Below are 16226 nucleotides of genomic sequence, written 5' to 3'. Positions count from 1 at the left end.
AAGATTTCAATAAAATTAATTGTAGATTTTAATTATTGAAAAATAAATAATAAATATGAGTTTACCTAAAAAATCATCAAGTAATTAATAATAAATGGATTACTTAAAATTTGCTTTGCTACAAGAAAAGACTCGTATAAAAATTTAATTTACAAAACTGTATAAGATTTCTAATTAGGTATTTACCTAAGTTAGCATATGTACAATATTGATACTAAATATGACATCAATTTTCAACTCCTTAATAGTATATGGTCCAAGACTTAAATAATAAAATAACTGCTAGTTTATATGAACTTATTGCACTATTATATTTAATTGTTTATACATTGCTTAAAAATTAAGAAACAAACAATGGTTTTTTATTACTATTAAAAAGTATGTATTATTTTTTAGTTTTCAATAATTAAACTCAACAGTCAATTCAATTGAAATCTTTTTAGGTCTTTTGTATCAAATTGTTTTAATCCTTACCTTGGAGTGAACCAAATTCAATGGAAAAATTTAGAATTCGTCACTTGAAGATATAACACACTCGTCCAAAATTGTTTTCTATTTTCAATTTCATTAAGCACAACATATTAAAATGATAAAATAAAAAAAATATTTAAATAAAGTTGTTATGGCTTGTGAGAAGTGAACTGCTTTGATAGTGTGATACTGATAAGAGGCGCTAACTCTAGACCCCACGGTCTTCTAATACCGTGCTCTAGACGCTAATTTTATTCACATGCGCAGAAATGCAGAATAGATAGTGTAATAATAAAGATATGCAGACATCATACATTCACAATTAATTTCAGGTAGTGACTAGAGCACCTTTATACTAGTTTATAGTACCTTAATGTATTACCGTGACAGATATCATTCTATAACATACCTATTAAGTTATTATTACATTATCCACGGATAGTTTGTACTATTTCAGGTATAGAATAAAAGTTATGCATATCACATTATTTTTATCACAGGTAGCTATTACTAGCTAACAGACATAAATTAAAATAATAATAATAGTTATTATAATAAATGCATGCTTCGTGAATTTTCTTCAAATCCGGTTCGAACTCTATTCTTGAATTGCAGACAGAAGAATTTGATTTTTTGATTTTCAACAATATTAATAGCTTGGCTTTTCATATTGATTAGTGCAAGGTTTTTCAACTTAAATATTGTATCACTCAACTCGTGACTATAATCAATCCATTTTGTAAATAATTCATAGTGTGACATAACTAAAAATATTAAAAAAAAAAAAAATGTTAAGTATGAAAATAGGTAATATGATTTATAAGTTATATCTCATCGGTTCATAAAGGTTTGTAGTAACTTTACTCGTACAAGTCACATTTGAACAGATTTTCGGATTTAGTTTCTTAATTTGGTTTGGTGGTGCGTTTTAGAGTGTATAGATTATGTTCTACTGATCTACTGTGTCACCCAAATGTGATCTAAGTCTTGAGCAATTTGATTTTATCTTATATGACATATCTTGTAAAATATATTTCCTGTTTATTTAATACATACAAAGTTTCCACAATTCACTTTTACCAATTTACAAAGTGTCCGCGATCGATTTTTACCAATTTATTTTCTCCGTAATACAAAGTGTCCACGTTTACCAGTATTTTATACGGAGAGGGAGGTACGTATGAAATGGTAACTATACATCCTTTAAAATTGTATGTTGTATTATTTAATTACACGATTTATTATTAATACAATATTATAATAATTATATTATATTATAAACAAAAAAAGTATTCATTTATATTGATATTTTAGTTATGCGAGAAATGTGTATTACAAAATGTACCATGTTATTTATATATTAATTTATATTAACTATTTAATGAGTTTATATTTCAAATCGTGAACTTCGATCCCCCACACGAATATTTTCAGTAAGACCTATTATCTTCTCTAAGAATAAATAAAAATAAATAAATAGAATGCAGCTATTATGCATACAAAGTTATGAAAAAATAAATAGGATTTAAGACCTATAATTAATGGCCTATAGGTATGAGACATATAGGTTAAAAAAAGTACCTAATTAACAATAAAAATATAAAGTGTGATAAATATATTTTAATTATTGTCTGCAATCTGCTACTTTAATAGTGCGTTGGATTGTTTTATCTGATGACTATAATAAATTTTCATTCATAAAATTTAAAAAAAAATAATATAATATAACTATAATACAATATAGGTGTCTAAATATATTATAGGCATTTCTCGTTGTTACGCCATTTACAACTCTATAATAAACACCTATAATAACGAAATGACTATTATAAGCTAGGCTGTGAATTTCATTCATTATAATTATATTCATGTATTTTATAGCTCAAGTCATTACCTATTATAATTCAAAATAAGAAATTCTATTTTGTATATTTTTATATTTTTGCATATTTTTGCATATTATTTTATATGTTTGTACTATTTAGTAACTGCTTATGTAAAACCATCTTTTAAATTTTCAATCCTTAAACATTTTAAATGCTTATAATTCAAATTGTGAAGATGTATCATTAATATTTTTAAGCTGCTATTATACAACAATTTATGAAAAACCTTATATTCAATTTTCAAGTTTTTTTTGACCAAGTGATGTTGTTTATTTATACATATAGGAAAAATACTAAAAAATTTAAAAATTTCATGTCTATTAACAGCTAAAAAACTGTCAAATATTTTGTCATCATGTATTAAAGAAAATAATAAAATTAACATTAGGTAAACATTTTTAATTAAAAGTTACAAAAATAAAAAACAAATCGATATGCTAATAATAGGCAAATAAAACAATTCATGAATATAAATTTAAGTATATAACATATCATGGGTATTTAAAGTATTACGTAATAGTGATAATACGACGTATATGACTATGACACTTATAAAAGGCGTATATATATACTTATAAAAATAGTCAATATGTACAATAAAAATTTCAATTTTTTCATTTAATCGTTAAAAATACATTTAAAAAAAAATGGCTGGTGAAATATAATATTACAATGCCAGACAATATTCATAATTCATTATAGTTTTGGCACAAACACTATGAAATAAGCCTCTTGGCAAATTAATATATTAGTACAGTATATTATTTAAATAGGTACCTATATTACAACATACATCGTAAAATGAAATAATTAACAATATTAATAATAGTTATTTGACGTATAAAAAATAAAAATTGAAGTGTCGTAATAAAAAAAATAAACATATAATAAGCACATGAGAAACAAAAACTGAATAAACACTATGAGAAACCAAAACTATAATTTTATTCGATAACCGCGTTGCACGCGTTGCCGCGGTCATTTCTCGATTGTCAAAATATTTAAACAGCCGTATTTAAAATATAATGTATAGGTAACGGGGACCGAGGGGTAGTGCTAACTATAAAATCGTTGTCATCGTTCTCCACTCGGAAATGGTGATCGTGTGCTATCGGTGACGAAATCACCTTTCCCCGTTCACCGATCCACTACGAGCCGACGCTGCGGTGACGACATTTTCCGTCCGATGCTGCAACAGTGGCACGAGCGCCCGGCGGAGCCGTTCTACGACCCGTGGGAGCGCCACGTTTACCAGATCGGTGCGGTCCATGCTGCGGACGGCGTCGTCCGATGGGTCCGCCGACTGCTGCACTACTGCAGCTACGCGGTCGTCGCCGCCGTTAAGTTCACGCCGTTCGTACGCCACAATGCGTTCACGGAGACGGGTGAGTAGTTGCAGCTGTTGTTGTTGTTGTTGATGCTGTTGTTGTTCCGCACCGTCCGGCCGGTACCGCTGATGGCTTTCACCACCACCGTCGTTGTCATCGTCATCGTCAGAAATCGACCGCATTGACAGGAGCGGCGGTAACAGGTCAGCAACGCGGCCGCGGACCACTCGGGCAGCCTGACGGTACGGTTTGGGTGAACCGCTTGGATCCGAGTCCGAAAAGTCGGGAGACGGAATCCTAGGGCCACCGTCACCGTTTCCCCGGTCGCTCGGTCGCGTTCCGCGTTGCAGTCTCAGTAACATGTCGTACAGTCGACCGTTTTCACGTCTTCGGGAGTCCAGTTCGCGGCGCAACTGTTGTAGCTGCAATTCGCTATCACCACGTTCATTATTACAGCTGTGGTTAACCGCAACGTTTTCGTCACCGCATTGCACTTGCGCGTCTGCCACTGATGGCTGCCTCGGACGATTTGACGTGGCCACGTCCACGCTACCATTGCAACGGCCGCAAGTCGAACACCGACGAGGTGGCCTGCACCGTCGTCTTCTATGCAAACCGCCCCCGCCACTAACGGTCCGATGACGTCGAGTGGCGCAGGCGGACGTAGCGGTCGTTGTCGTCATAATAACGCCACTGCCATTTAATTTATCCAATTCATCCGCAGCCGTAGACTCCGCTGACGAGGACATCGTCGTAGTAACGGTCGCCGAATCACCAACACTCTTGATTGGCTGTTGTGGTTGCCGATGATGCGGTCGACAGTGACGTTTCCGCGTACTCGTCGACGACGCCACAGGAGCATCGACCGCAGCTAACCGCACCGGCTCTTCGTCACCCCTGCACTCGTTCAAATTTGCAGTCTCTTCTTCTGATGACGAAATGCAGTTGGTCCCTGCGGAGTCTTCTCGGAGGTCGTAGTCATCGTCGTCGTCATCTTCTTCGTCACAGCTAAAAAAAAAGTTCACTTCCGAATAGTCCGGCAGCACTGGTGGCGGCGTCGTAATGGAGGTCACGTTCGACGGCGATGGTACTGTTGCAGTTTGCGATTCCATGCAGGCAATCGCTGGTGTTTTTGCGGTGCTCAAGGGTGTCTCGGCGGTGGACCGTATCACCAAGATTCCTTTTGTCATCTGCGGTGAAGCAGTTGATGCCATGGCTTTCGAGTGGATTTGATGCTGCAGATGATTTTGCTGTGGCGGAGCTGTAACTGCGGTTACCACCGCCTGATCAGCGGGTCTCCTGTCCCTTTGCGCGGCCTGCGTTACGTACCGTTGCTGCTCGAGCTTGCCAATTTGCCTGTTCCTGGCCCACAGCTCCGTGTTAACCAGCTGTTGCAGAGACCGTTCCAACCGTCTGCATCGTCCTCGCAGACGCGAAACCTCAGAACCTGCACCCTCATCGTCTACATCTGCGGTCTCGAGTGGTGTGGAAAGTGGCGATTGTTGTGGTGCCGGTGGTGGAGAACGCTGAACGTTATGTCTAGTCGCAGAACGGTCCGCGGATACTATCCGCGCTTTGCACGACGTCTCGGAGTCCGTCGTAGACGCGTCTTGAAATTCGTCGTGGTTTTCATCGTAGTTTTCGTTCGTCTTCTCTTGGATCTGTAGAAAAAAAAAATTAAAAATCATAATATTAAAAATAATTAGTGCGTGTAGAATATGCCTACTAATCTTAATAATATATTCGTATTTTTACCGGGTCGTCTGCGGCATATTTTTCAATGTGATTTCGCAGTCGCTGCCACCGCCGTTTGTCGTCGGTGGACACGGACACCGCTTTGGCTGACACTGTGGCTGCTAATAAAGCTAGCAATCGTCGGTTGACGGTCAGCAAATCGTGGATGGTGCGCACGGCCGCTTCGGCTGTCGCCTTGGAAGCCGCGTTATTGTGGTCGGTTCCGCTACCGGCGTGGCTACTATTAGCGTCATTGTCGTCACTGTCGGTATCAGAAATGTCACTGCGCTTCTTCCGGTCCCGTGCGAGTGCGGCTGCTGACAGCCTGTCTACGCGTCGCTCAGCGTTGTAAACGCGTAACCGGAGCTGAAAGTTGTCTGTCCGCAGCTGTTCCAACTCGTCGATTAGCTGTGTCGTGTTGTTTATTGTGGTCACGGCGGTTATGTTGCTGTTGTTGTTGTACTCGTCGACAATATTGTCACCACAATCGTACGATCGACTATGGTGGCGGCTCCGGTTCCGCATGACGCTCGGATTCGAAGCTTTCATCAGCGGTGAAGCTGACGCGGACGGAGGCGATCGCAAAATTCCACCGGTAACGACGGTCCGACGACATTCCATATCGCGACCACGCTTATTATCAGCTAAAAATTATTAATTCCAATCATTATATTATTACTCGCTTTATAAAAATAATATATTTAAACGATATAAATTCGATGTCATAATGCACCGGAGTGCGTGCTGTATGATTAAATCACGTATTGCAGTCGAACAGATAGCGTCGAGCGGAAATGGAGTGACAGTATAAAAAAAAAAAAAAAACAAGAAAACACTCGGTACAACGGTACACTACCTACGCATGAAATGAATAATATGATAATTATTATTAACAACAACCGTATTAGCGGCGGCGGTGGAATACATCGGGTGGCCGCGGCGGAAATAAACAGAAACGTCGTCGTCGGCGCACCCGTCCGCCTTCGAATGCGTTTATTATTAGTGCTTACGAGTTACGACGACAAACTTACGTATGCCCGGGAGCAGTCGACTTGACTCTTGGATGCGTTTATTTTCGTATTTGGCGGTACGCAGTGGCAGTCGCCGTCGCGCGTTTCGTAATGACCGACGACAGAAATAGGTTTAGTTGAAGTGAAGTGTATGTAATACCTATTACGATGGTATTACGATCGACGACGACGACGAGCGAAGATTGCGATTCGCGTGTTGGGCTTGGATCCGCAACGGCGCCGTCAATATAGATACGACGCTGGCGATATGACAGCGGCGATTTACGACGATATCAACAAAATACGATTTTGTAACATTTTACAATCACCCATGATTCATCGGCGTAGTAATAATTTTAAAAAAAATGTATAGCATATAATCGTCGTCGTTAAGCGCACTGGTCATCCGCGGCACTGTGCAGCTTGTACCTAAATATTAAATAATAATAATAATATAATACTATTGTAAAACGGTAATAAATACAATTATATCATAATACCGACTAGATGATTATTTAAACCTTATGATGGTGGGCGGACAGCAATCACAAGGTTTTGTTTGAGATTATGATGTTGTCGAAACATCAACATTTTATAACGACGGCAACACGCACACGCACGTCGCACGCTAAAGGCGCGCGTGTAAGACTGACGAATGACGATTAAACCGTAATGTATGGCTACGATGATAATAATAATAATAATAATAATAATAATAGTATAGCGGCGGCGGCAGCATCACCGGCTATGGTCATAGCAGCACGTGTGTAATCGTCCCGTACCGCCGCCGAGACGCCGAGTAAGCGGTAGTGCAGCGCTGGCGCGTGTAGATAATAATAATCATTATTATTATTATTATTATTATTTGAACTATATTGTGCGCGTGCGTAAAAAAATAAAATACGAGTCACCGACGACTTTGTACCACCCGTCGCCTGTCCACCACGTCCCTCTCGGTAAGCCCGGTCCGTGATCCCCAGCGGCCCAGCCACACCCGTTCACGCGAAACGAACAGTCGACGACGGCGTTGATGTAAATACCTATCACACGTCGATACCCGGGCCTATGCCACTGTCTATTGTAACGATGAATACATATTTTACTGAAAACGGGATAATAATCCAGAAAACCAAGCTGAAACGTAAATTACCTATACGTTTGTTGATAACATATTATTTACAACAACATACGATATAATCTGAAAGCAATAATTACTGTTTATTTAGTATCGATAACGCCATTAGTCATTACTATTGTCACCACAGCGCCTTAGAATTGTTAATTATTGTAATTTTGTCCTCAAAAATAAACTACGGAAGATAAATCTGTTTTTTCAATATTTTAATTTTAAACTTAACAATAATTCTAATAAAATATTTTAAAAAAATACAATTTTAAGGATGTTTTACTGCAAATTTTTTTATATAATTATTTAAAATATCGTAGTTCAATGCAGACTGTTCTTCTTTCAGATAAAAAATAAATAATAACTTATCAAAATCCAACAATTGTATTATATTATAATACCTGAAAATTGTTCATGTGAAGTCGTTTTTGTTAATATAAACTATATAGCAGCCATATATATACAAACGTAATAAACCGCCTTAAATAGGTATAGGCATAGGCATCGGGCAATAGCTAGATTATAAAAGTATTATATTAGGATGGAAATTAAAATATAAAATATAATAAATTATATAATTTTGTATATTGCAAAGAAATTGTAAAATCTGCTTAAATCAGGACTTGGCCCTTAAAGTCTTGGGGTTGTTATATTTTATTTTACAAACTAGGACAAACATTTTTTGTATAAATTTTAAAGGAAAAACTCATCAGCTCTTTCACGATCAATCACAAGTTATGTCACATGATTTTTTGGTAACTATAGAATACTACTTACAATAATACAATGGTCAGCACTCTACGTTCTGCGATAGTGCGATATACGGTTGTATGAAAAAAACTAACTCAATGTTACAAATTGGAATGATTAGCCCACAAAATTATCAACTAGCCATAAATTGAAACAATGAAACAAAAATTGCCAATAGGAAAACGAAAAAAATATTCATCAATAATGATTGTCTTCATTGAGCCAGGAAAATAATTATTGTATAAAATAGATTTTCCAGTGGTTGGAAAAAAGCTAAACATCATATAATTTTGAAAAATAAAAATAAATTTTGTTAAAAAGTGGGAACATTGAATTAAGATTTTAGAACAAAAGGAAAAAGTTATTTAATAAAACGAGCTTAAAGTGAAATGGCTTTTATTAAAATGTTGTGTGCAAAATAATCTTAAAGCCAAAAAGTGGAAGGGGCAAGTAAAATAAAAAGCTATTTTTTAATATTAGTTTAAAATAAAAAAAAATATGTTCCGAAGAATTAAAAAATGTATGAAAGCTCATTCTACGAACGCGAAGGTGCTAAATTCTCGGATTCTAATATGATATGTATCTTATACAACGCAATTAACTAAAATTCCATACACGATGAGTTAACAACTCCTATATTTTAGTACCTACTTTTTAATATTGACTTGCATGAATATCTATATTAAATTTTAATGTACATATTTTAACATTTTTAAAACTGACTAGCTAGAATTTACTATGGAATAGAACTATTATTTTAAAGGTGATCACTGATCAGTTATTTTAGCCAAAACATACCCATCTAGTTATGTGATAATACCTCACATAATACTTTTGAGACACTGATTTAAAATTTAAATAATAAATTCATTATTATGTCTGTCTGAGATCGATTTTTCTCAATTTCGCCTTACAACTAATCCAATTCCTATAAGTTTGGTTTGAATATTTTAAAATTTAGGAATTTTCAAACGTCAAATATTCGGAATTAAGATCAGAAATCTTTAAATGTGGACTGATCGATCTTAGTGAGACATCAGACATTTTAATAAATTCAGATCAGTTTTCTGAAATATTAAAGAATTAGTCGATAGTTTGAACAAATAGGAAACACAAATGAGCAAAAATTGTGAACCATTCGCGTGCGCAGCGCACTATGAAAAAACGATGACTTGTACGTACACTGCTATTTCTTTAACATAGCTTACATAGGTACTGCTGTCATACACAGTACATACTAATGATCACTTAATAGTTACTATATAGTATATACGCACACATTTACAAAATCCACATGCATACGACTTCAAAAAATGCCTATTTATAACTTCTTAAAACTGTCTGCCATCGATCCACTATAACTAATTGAAATGTTACATAGCACATAAGTAGGTTCCCGGAAGTTATTTGTTCAAAAATCGCTTGGAAGCTAAGTAAGCTACTTAGCTGCATTCATATCACAAAATACTAAAATATTAGTTATAGCTTACATCTTGACAAATAACTTATTTTTTTGAGGGGGGCGGAGTGTGGCTAAATATGATGTTGTTCTGCATGGGGCGCAAAATTTTCAACCACTCTCCCATATCTTCTACATGGTAGGTACGCTTGTTGAGAAACTCAATTGTTCATTTATTTTCATTCGAATTTACTGAAAACTGTTAATTTCTAAACAAAAATTATTATTTTACTATTTAAAAAATAATTAGACTAATTTCAATCTAAGTACCCAGGAACTTATTCTATGAATATAGGCTAGGTATTCATAGAATTAATAATAATATTATCTATACCGTGGGCTATAGCCTACCTACGTTGGTATAGTATAGGTACCTATATTAACTCATAATTTAATAACTTAATATTATATTATATACTAATATATATTAAATATATCTACTATCTGTGATTTTTTTAGCAAAAATAAGTTCAATATATTGTTTAACTAATAGAAAAATAAAAAATAATTATAATATCAGTTCATTTTAAAATATCCCAAGAAATAATATTGAGAAATAAATGAATAATGACACATCATCATACCACCTCCGTTCAGAATCGTTTTACCTATGCAATGATTTATTACAAATTAACTATCATATTATAAATTACTGTGATAGGTATAAGTACTCAATGATAATTTAAGGTACCTAATACCTATAGTCCAAAATTACTATAGAATAGAGCGAATTTTTTCAAATAAATAAATTAGTCAACATCTATATTATAGAAGATAATATCTGAAGTTCAAACTCCAAAATCAAAAGTAGTTTTAAATTTAAATTTAAACTAAATTAATTTTACAAAACTAAATAGGGTAAAAAGGTACTGATGGGGTCCAAAATCCGTCTCCTTTTTACTTTATAATATTAATATGCTGTTGTTTGGTGCCGTCTGTTGACCTATATTAATTTGTAATGATAGCTATTAGCTTTATTTATTCTGCGAGTTTCTCTTTCATTATTAACATGAATTGGACCTAATCCGACCTGTGCGACTTTTCGGTTGTCAATCGCAGAAATTCGCAATATATGTAAATTAAACAAACTAGTATTGTTATTAAATTAATTTTTTTAATATTAAATAATACATAATACGTATATGGTATTGGTATATTGTTATCTATTATTTTAATTTTTTCATTTATTTTAACTTTTTAACTTCTAAAAATCAATGGACAATGATAGTAGGTACCTAACCTACTATAGTCTGTAATCAGACATACATATATGTCATATATACAAACTATCAGATTGGAGTATTGGAGATACACAATACAATTAGAATATGAGCTTTTGAAGTATCAAACATAGTAAGTTGTAGCTTGGCCTTTTCACCTTGGTTTATAATATTTTTAAATTAGTATTCAGGTGATTATTATCGTGTACTTTATATTATAAATGGTACCACATATCCTAGTTCCTATATTATTCGATCTTTTAGGTCAGCACTCACCACTGTACATTGGTTATTAATTTATACTATTATACTCATAAGTCATAATATTAGTATTTAGTATACCTATGTATACTGATGGTACTGACTAATTTATGCGAGTGTAATAACATTGCAGTTTTTGGCTGTATATTATGTACTGATTATTTATGTACATACATTTATAATAATTTGATTAACATACTTATATAAAAGCTAATAGGCAGTATATTAAAAAATAATAAATCTAATGGTTACAAAAAAATTGTTTTGTACATGTATATATATATATATTTATATAGACAGCTATACACTACTTAAAACCATTTAATCTATGCTCAGAATAAAAAGTCATCATATGATATAATGATTTATCATTGAATTAAAATCTAACACATTGTGTATTACAGGAACCTCTCTTCAATCGACAGGTACACGCATAAGTACTTACTCAACAACAAAGCAACCTTTTTTAATTAGTGTTGTAAAAAAGCTTGGTAATTTAACATAATAATCCCCGTTAGTTTTTCTTGTAGTCAGTTTAAATTACTGGTTATAATTTAAAATGAATAATATCGGAATTTTCGCTACAGATGCATTTACTGTCTTTGTCTGACACATATTGGCATATATCTTTGTTCAATTGTTTTGATAGTGTGCTGTTAGTTTTAATGATAAAGTGAATTTACTAATTATCAAACTTTTAGGTAAGAACATTATCTGGGATTAAGCGGCAGCAACTGTTTGATATTTTCATTTTCAAGTAAGATATAGATATAACATGCGATATCATTAATTACAAATGCTCATATCTCGCCTGAAATTAATATATTGACTAAAAATTGATACTTAATCTCTCTAATATCAAAACTATCAGCACACTATTGAAACAAGTAAACAAAAATTTTTGATGTCACACTTCATTTTACAAACACATGGGTGCATCTTCTTAATGCTTAATAATTAATTTACAAATTATAAAATAATAAATTTTAAATTAGTAGAATATCTTTGTACCAATAGATTCAAAGCAAATAAACTTATAGTAATTAGCATTCATAAGTAAAATGATAGACGTTAGTTAAATAAGTCGTCATAAATAAAAATAGGCGCTTTTATTTCATCAGTAAGTTATAAAGAGTGCAATAGTTATATTGTTACTGTTACAGTTGTTTGTGATTCATTTAAATACCAGTATGTTATAATTTTTTGATATCCTATATATTACTTAATAGCAGCTGTAGTAAATTAATTCAACCCAATTTTAAATGTGTTTTACTAATCAAAATGTATTGCTTTAAATTCATTACCAAAAATCATGTTATATTTTAAATATTACAAATACAAAATATACAATAATTGCATGATTTTCATTAAAAGATAACAAAAATAAGCTTTTCTAAAAACATTTAACAATTCAATACAATTTATTTATAAGTAACTAAATAATATTACAAATAAGTCAGACACTATGATTTTGCATAGCTTCAGACTTTTGACTAAATTAGTCAGAATAAATACCCTGTATGTTACAACAATAGCAATGTTAAATATTAAATAATTTTCCTAAAATATATAGAAAAAAACAACAATAAATATAAAGTTTAAAGCTTCATTCGCCTCCCATAGCAACAATGATATTAGACAGCGCTGTTCTCGCATCACTCTCTTCAAAAACTTCTAACACTTCCATGGCTTTCCGAGAATGTTCTTTTTGCAATTGTTTGGTATAATCTATTCCAGGCCCTTTCATCACAATACTATGTATCTATAACAAAATATATAAAATACTTATTAGAATAATTGAAAACATATTCTACATTTAAATTATTAAATTAATTATTATTTAAATTTAATAAAAAGCAAATGAATAAACATTTTATGACAGTGTTTCATTTAAAAATTATCATTGAAAAATATCTTTGAGACTGGTAAGTTATGAATACATAATATTAGTTGCTAAATAACTATCAAATTTTCTAGTTTTAAATCTTTATAATAAATATCAAATATTAAAAGTATTTACATAATAAATGCATATAACAAACAATTACATTTGCTTTAGAATTATAAATTAAAATCATACTTTGGCATAATCAACATCTTGAACAGAATTTACACCCTTGTCGATTTCTTCAAATAAAGATGGGTCATGTTCAAGGTGGAACATAACAGGCGCTGAAGTTAAATTGAAAGAGATTCCCAATGAGTATGGTGAACCAGACATAAATGGCTCTAAATCTAGGTATGCCTAAAAATTTAATAAATATAAAAATTATTATTACTGAACGATCAATTTAACGAGACATTATAATAAAATTTGATTGCATCAAGATGGAATAAAATATTATTATAGTTGATTATATTTTTTTCAATGCAAGTCAATCAGAAAGTTAATAGTAAAAACAAATTAAGAAAATATGAAATTCATAATATAAACTGCAGCAAATTAAATAGTATATTATTATTACTATTAAGTAAAAATCATAAAATTATATTTAATTTTAAGGATCACAATTAGAATTAAATTGTACTGAAAAAATATTACATTATCTATATTTTAAGTTGTACATTCATAATAGAATATCTTGATGCACACCTAACCATTTGGTTAATCATTTACATCAATTGATAACTAATTCATACTTGTAAGAAATAACTCATAATTTATTATTTATACAAAACTGAATGATAATTTCAGTAAAAAAGATTTATGTCACATCATACATTAGGTAGTGTAATAATGTGCAAAACTATATTTTCTATTATTTTATGTATAAATCTTGAACGATACTTGTGTATCGCACCCATTCAAAAACAATCAGAAATATCATACTCATAAAAAAAAAACATAAATATAAACACAGATATAAGCGTTTTAATACATAGCTTTGTGATGTAATTTGACCAAGATTGACAATTCGCAGGTAAATTTTTACAAAATTGGTAAGGTAGTTGTTGAGAACCTAAATAAGCTAGAAATATACATTTAATTCTCATATTTGTTTTACAATATTGATCCTTTATTTGAAACAATAAACATGACGATTTGGTGGATGTGTTTACCTCATCTGCCTGAGTAAATAATGGTAATCATTTATATTTTATACATTAAAAAATATAAAAAAAACTAATCTCTAATTAAAATCTCTAACTATCTCTGTAACTAATAAGCAACCATTTAAAAACGAAAATTTCCACTGTAAATCTCAAAATAATTCTGGTTTGAATGTCGCTCTAGGTTGGACCTACTGGATCCTAATGAGAATTTAAATTACCTAAGGACCCATTCAAACAGATCCAACAAATTTCATAAAAATAGGTTCAGCCATTTAGAAAAAGTTCAAATAGGTACATATGTACAGAAGATTAATATATACTAAGATAATTGTATATTCTTTACCTGCCAAGCAAGTGAGAGATGTTTACCAAACAAGAATCCTTGTTTTTGTAACTCTATTCCATGTCCAGCCAAAGCTAATGTGCCTTGACATGACTTGCCCAATAAGCTGCCAGCTGATAGAACATTACGTTTAGTCCAGTCTTGAAGAGCAGGTGTTAAGGGCATGTTTCCTAAAGAATCCGATGGTTCCAGTGGGTTAAGAGGCAATTTAGAATTAAAATTTCGATTAAGTGGTTCAAATGGCGAAGGAAGAGGATTATTTTGAGAATCCCTTCTACCAACGAATTCGGCTTCAGAAAGATCACGCAAAGCACTACTGATTAACTGAACAAGCTTTAAAAAAAAAAAATAAATAAATTTAAATTTGAAGTTGAGTATTTAAATACTACTTACATCTTGATTTCTGAGAGAGGCAAGTTCTGCACATGAGTTACTAAGTAAATAGTCACCACTGAGTAAAGCAATTTTATTTCCAAAAGCCATGTCGTTGAGTATAACAGGTTCAGGATATAATCCAGGGTAAATGTTAACTAGACCATTGTGTACTAAATGACTGGTACGAATCATTTCAGTAACCTCGGCCAATGCCCTTTGACTATGTAAAACGCCAGCAGCTTTGTCTTCTTCCATTTCATCCACATTTAAATGACCAGCTGCTTTGGAAATTAGCAACACTATCAAACCCCAAGCCTGCATGTTATTCCTGCCATTGTACAACAGGCCTCTGTAAAGAGAAAATTAATTTAATTTTTTTTATTATTATTATTGTTTCAATTTTTAATCATAATATCCACTCACTTGGCAGTTTTGAGCAGCGGATGATTGGAGCCGACCAACTTGCGCAGGTGTAACGCAACATTTGCGATCTCGTCGCTCAGCAACCATCTGAGGCTAAGAAATGACGTTGGGTAGCCAACAATTTTCTCGGCTTCGGACACAGCACGGTTCCAGTCGGGCTTTTGTTGGTTGCTGTTGTGTACTGCTGTGACCGAAGAGGCATACGGTCGCCGGTAACAGACGACCGCTGACGCCGAATTTTTCGATATCCTAGGCCATAGCAGCCGAAATGTTGCTGGTGTGCTGTTCATGACGAATGGTGTGGCATTGGACGCGGCGCGCTCACGACGAGCACGCAGTTATGAAAGAGAAAAGGAGAAAGTGAACCGATTACGAATGTACACCATGACCAGGTACGATGTGGCCTCAAGGCCGTTATTTGGAAGCATCAAACGAAATACGACAAACCACCATATTGTTAGTTAATAACAATAATAATAAACTCTACACGATATTTTTACGAAATTGTTCATTACAATATTTGTTATTTAAAAATATTAATAAAACTTTGAGCTTAAAAAAATAATATAGGTAATGAATTTCAGTTATCAGTTTATCGATTATCAGTATAATAATATGTTGGTACTTTTTTTTCGTGCCATTGGTCCTGTAGTTCCCGCCACAGGGCACTGATACTACATACCTGTGTATTATTATTATAATCACGATCACGGACCACGGTCGACATCGACGTGAACATTTGCGAATGGCGAATGGCGAGAAAATACTAAAATAGAGAGAGATATT

The 16226-nt window shown here is 33.1% G+C and overlaps 1 protein-coding gene and 1 pseudogene across 2 annotated transcripts; both read right to left on the bottom strand.

Annotated features, from left to right (window-relative positions):
* Nucleotides 1–2735: 2735 nt before the first annotated feature.
* On the bottom strand, nucleotides 2736–6923 carry LOC107171917 (uncharacterized; annotated as a pseudogene). The gene is made up of 3 exons (XR_016190381.1): nucleotides 6451–6923; nucleotides 5441–6063; nucleotides 2736–5346 (listed from the first exon to the last, which is right to left on the bottom strand). The product of XR_016190381.1 is annotated as an uncharacterized LOC107171917 (transcript).
* A 5618-nt stretch (nucleotides 6924–12541) lies between these two features.
* LOC107170723 (all trans-polyprenyl-diphosphate synthase PDSS2-like) lies at nucleotides 12542–16010 on the bottom strand. Its single transcript, XM_089220215.1, has 5 exons — nucleotides 15441–16010; nucleotides 15036–15366; nucleotides 14643–14975; nucleotides 13326–13490; nucleotides 12542–13007 (listed from the first exon to the last, which is right to left on the bottom strand). The coding sequence occupies exons 1-5, from the start codon at nucleotides 15728–15730 to the stop codon at nucleotides 12852–12854; spliced, it is 1275 nt and encodes a 424-aa protein (XP_089076341.1). The 5' UTR covers nucleotides 15731–16010; the 3' UTR covers nucleotides 12542–12851.
* Between the last annotated feature and the right edge of the window lie 216 nt (nucleotides 16011–16226).

Source organism: Diuraphis noxia, unplaced genomic scaffold, assembly GCF_037042655.1.
Source record: "Diuraphis noxia isolate RWA-SAM2 unplaced genomic scaffold, SU_Dnox_SAM2 contig0002, whole genome shotgun sequence".
Lineage (NCBI taxonomy): Eukaryota > Metazoa > Arthropoda > Insecta > Hemiptera > Aphididae > Diuraphis > Diuraphis noxia.
Note: the sequence above shows the minus strand (reverse complement) of the source record. Positions and strands in the feature narration are given on the sequence as shown.

What these genes read in the sequence shown, in the direction of transcription:
- LOC107170723 (XM_089220215.1), bottom strand. Translation starts at nt 15,730, where the DNA reads ATGAACAGCACACCAGCAACATTTCGGCTGCTATGGCCTAGGATATCG. An exon ending in CCTCTCTCAGAAATCAAGAT is followed by an intron (nt 14,976 to 15,035) that starts GTAAGTAGTATT and finishes TTTTTTTTAAAG; the next exon opens with CTTGTTCAGTTAATCAGTAG. An exon ending in ATCTCTCACTTGCTTGGCAG is followed by an intron (nt 13,491 to 14,642) that starts GTAAAGAATATA and finishes TTAAATTTTTAG; the next exon opens with GCATACCTAGATTTAGAGCC.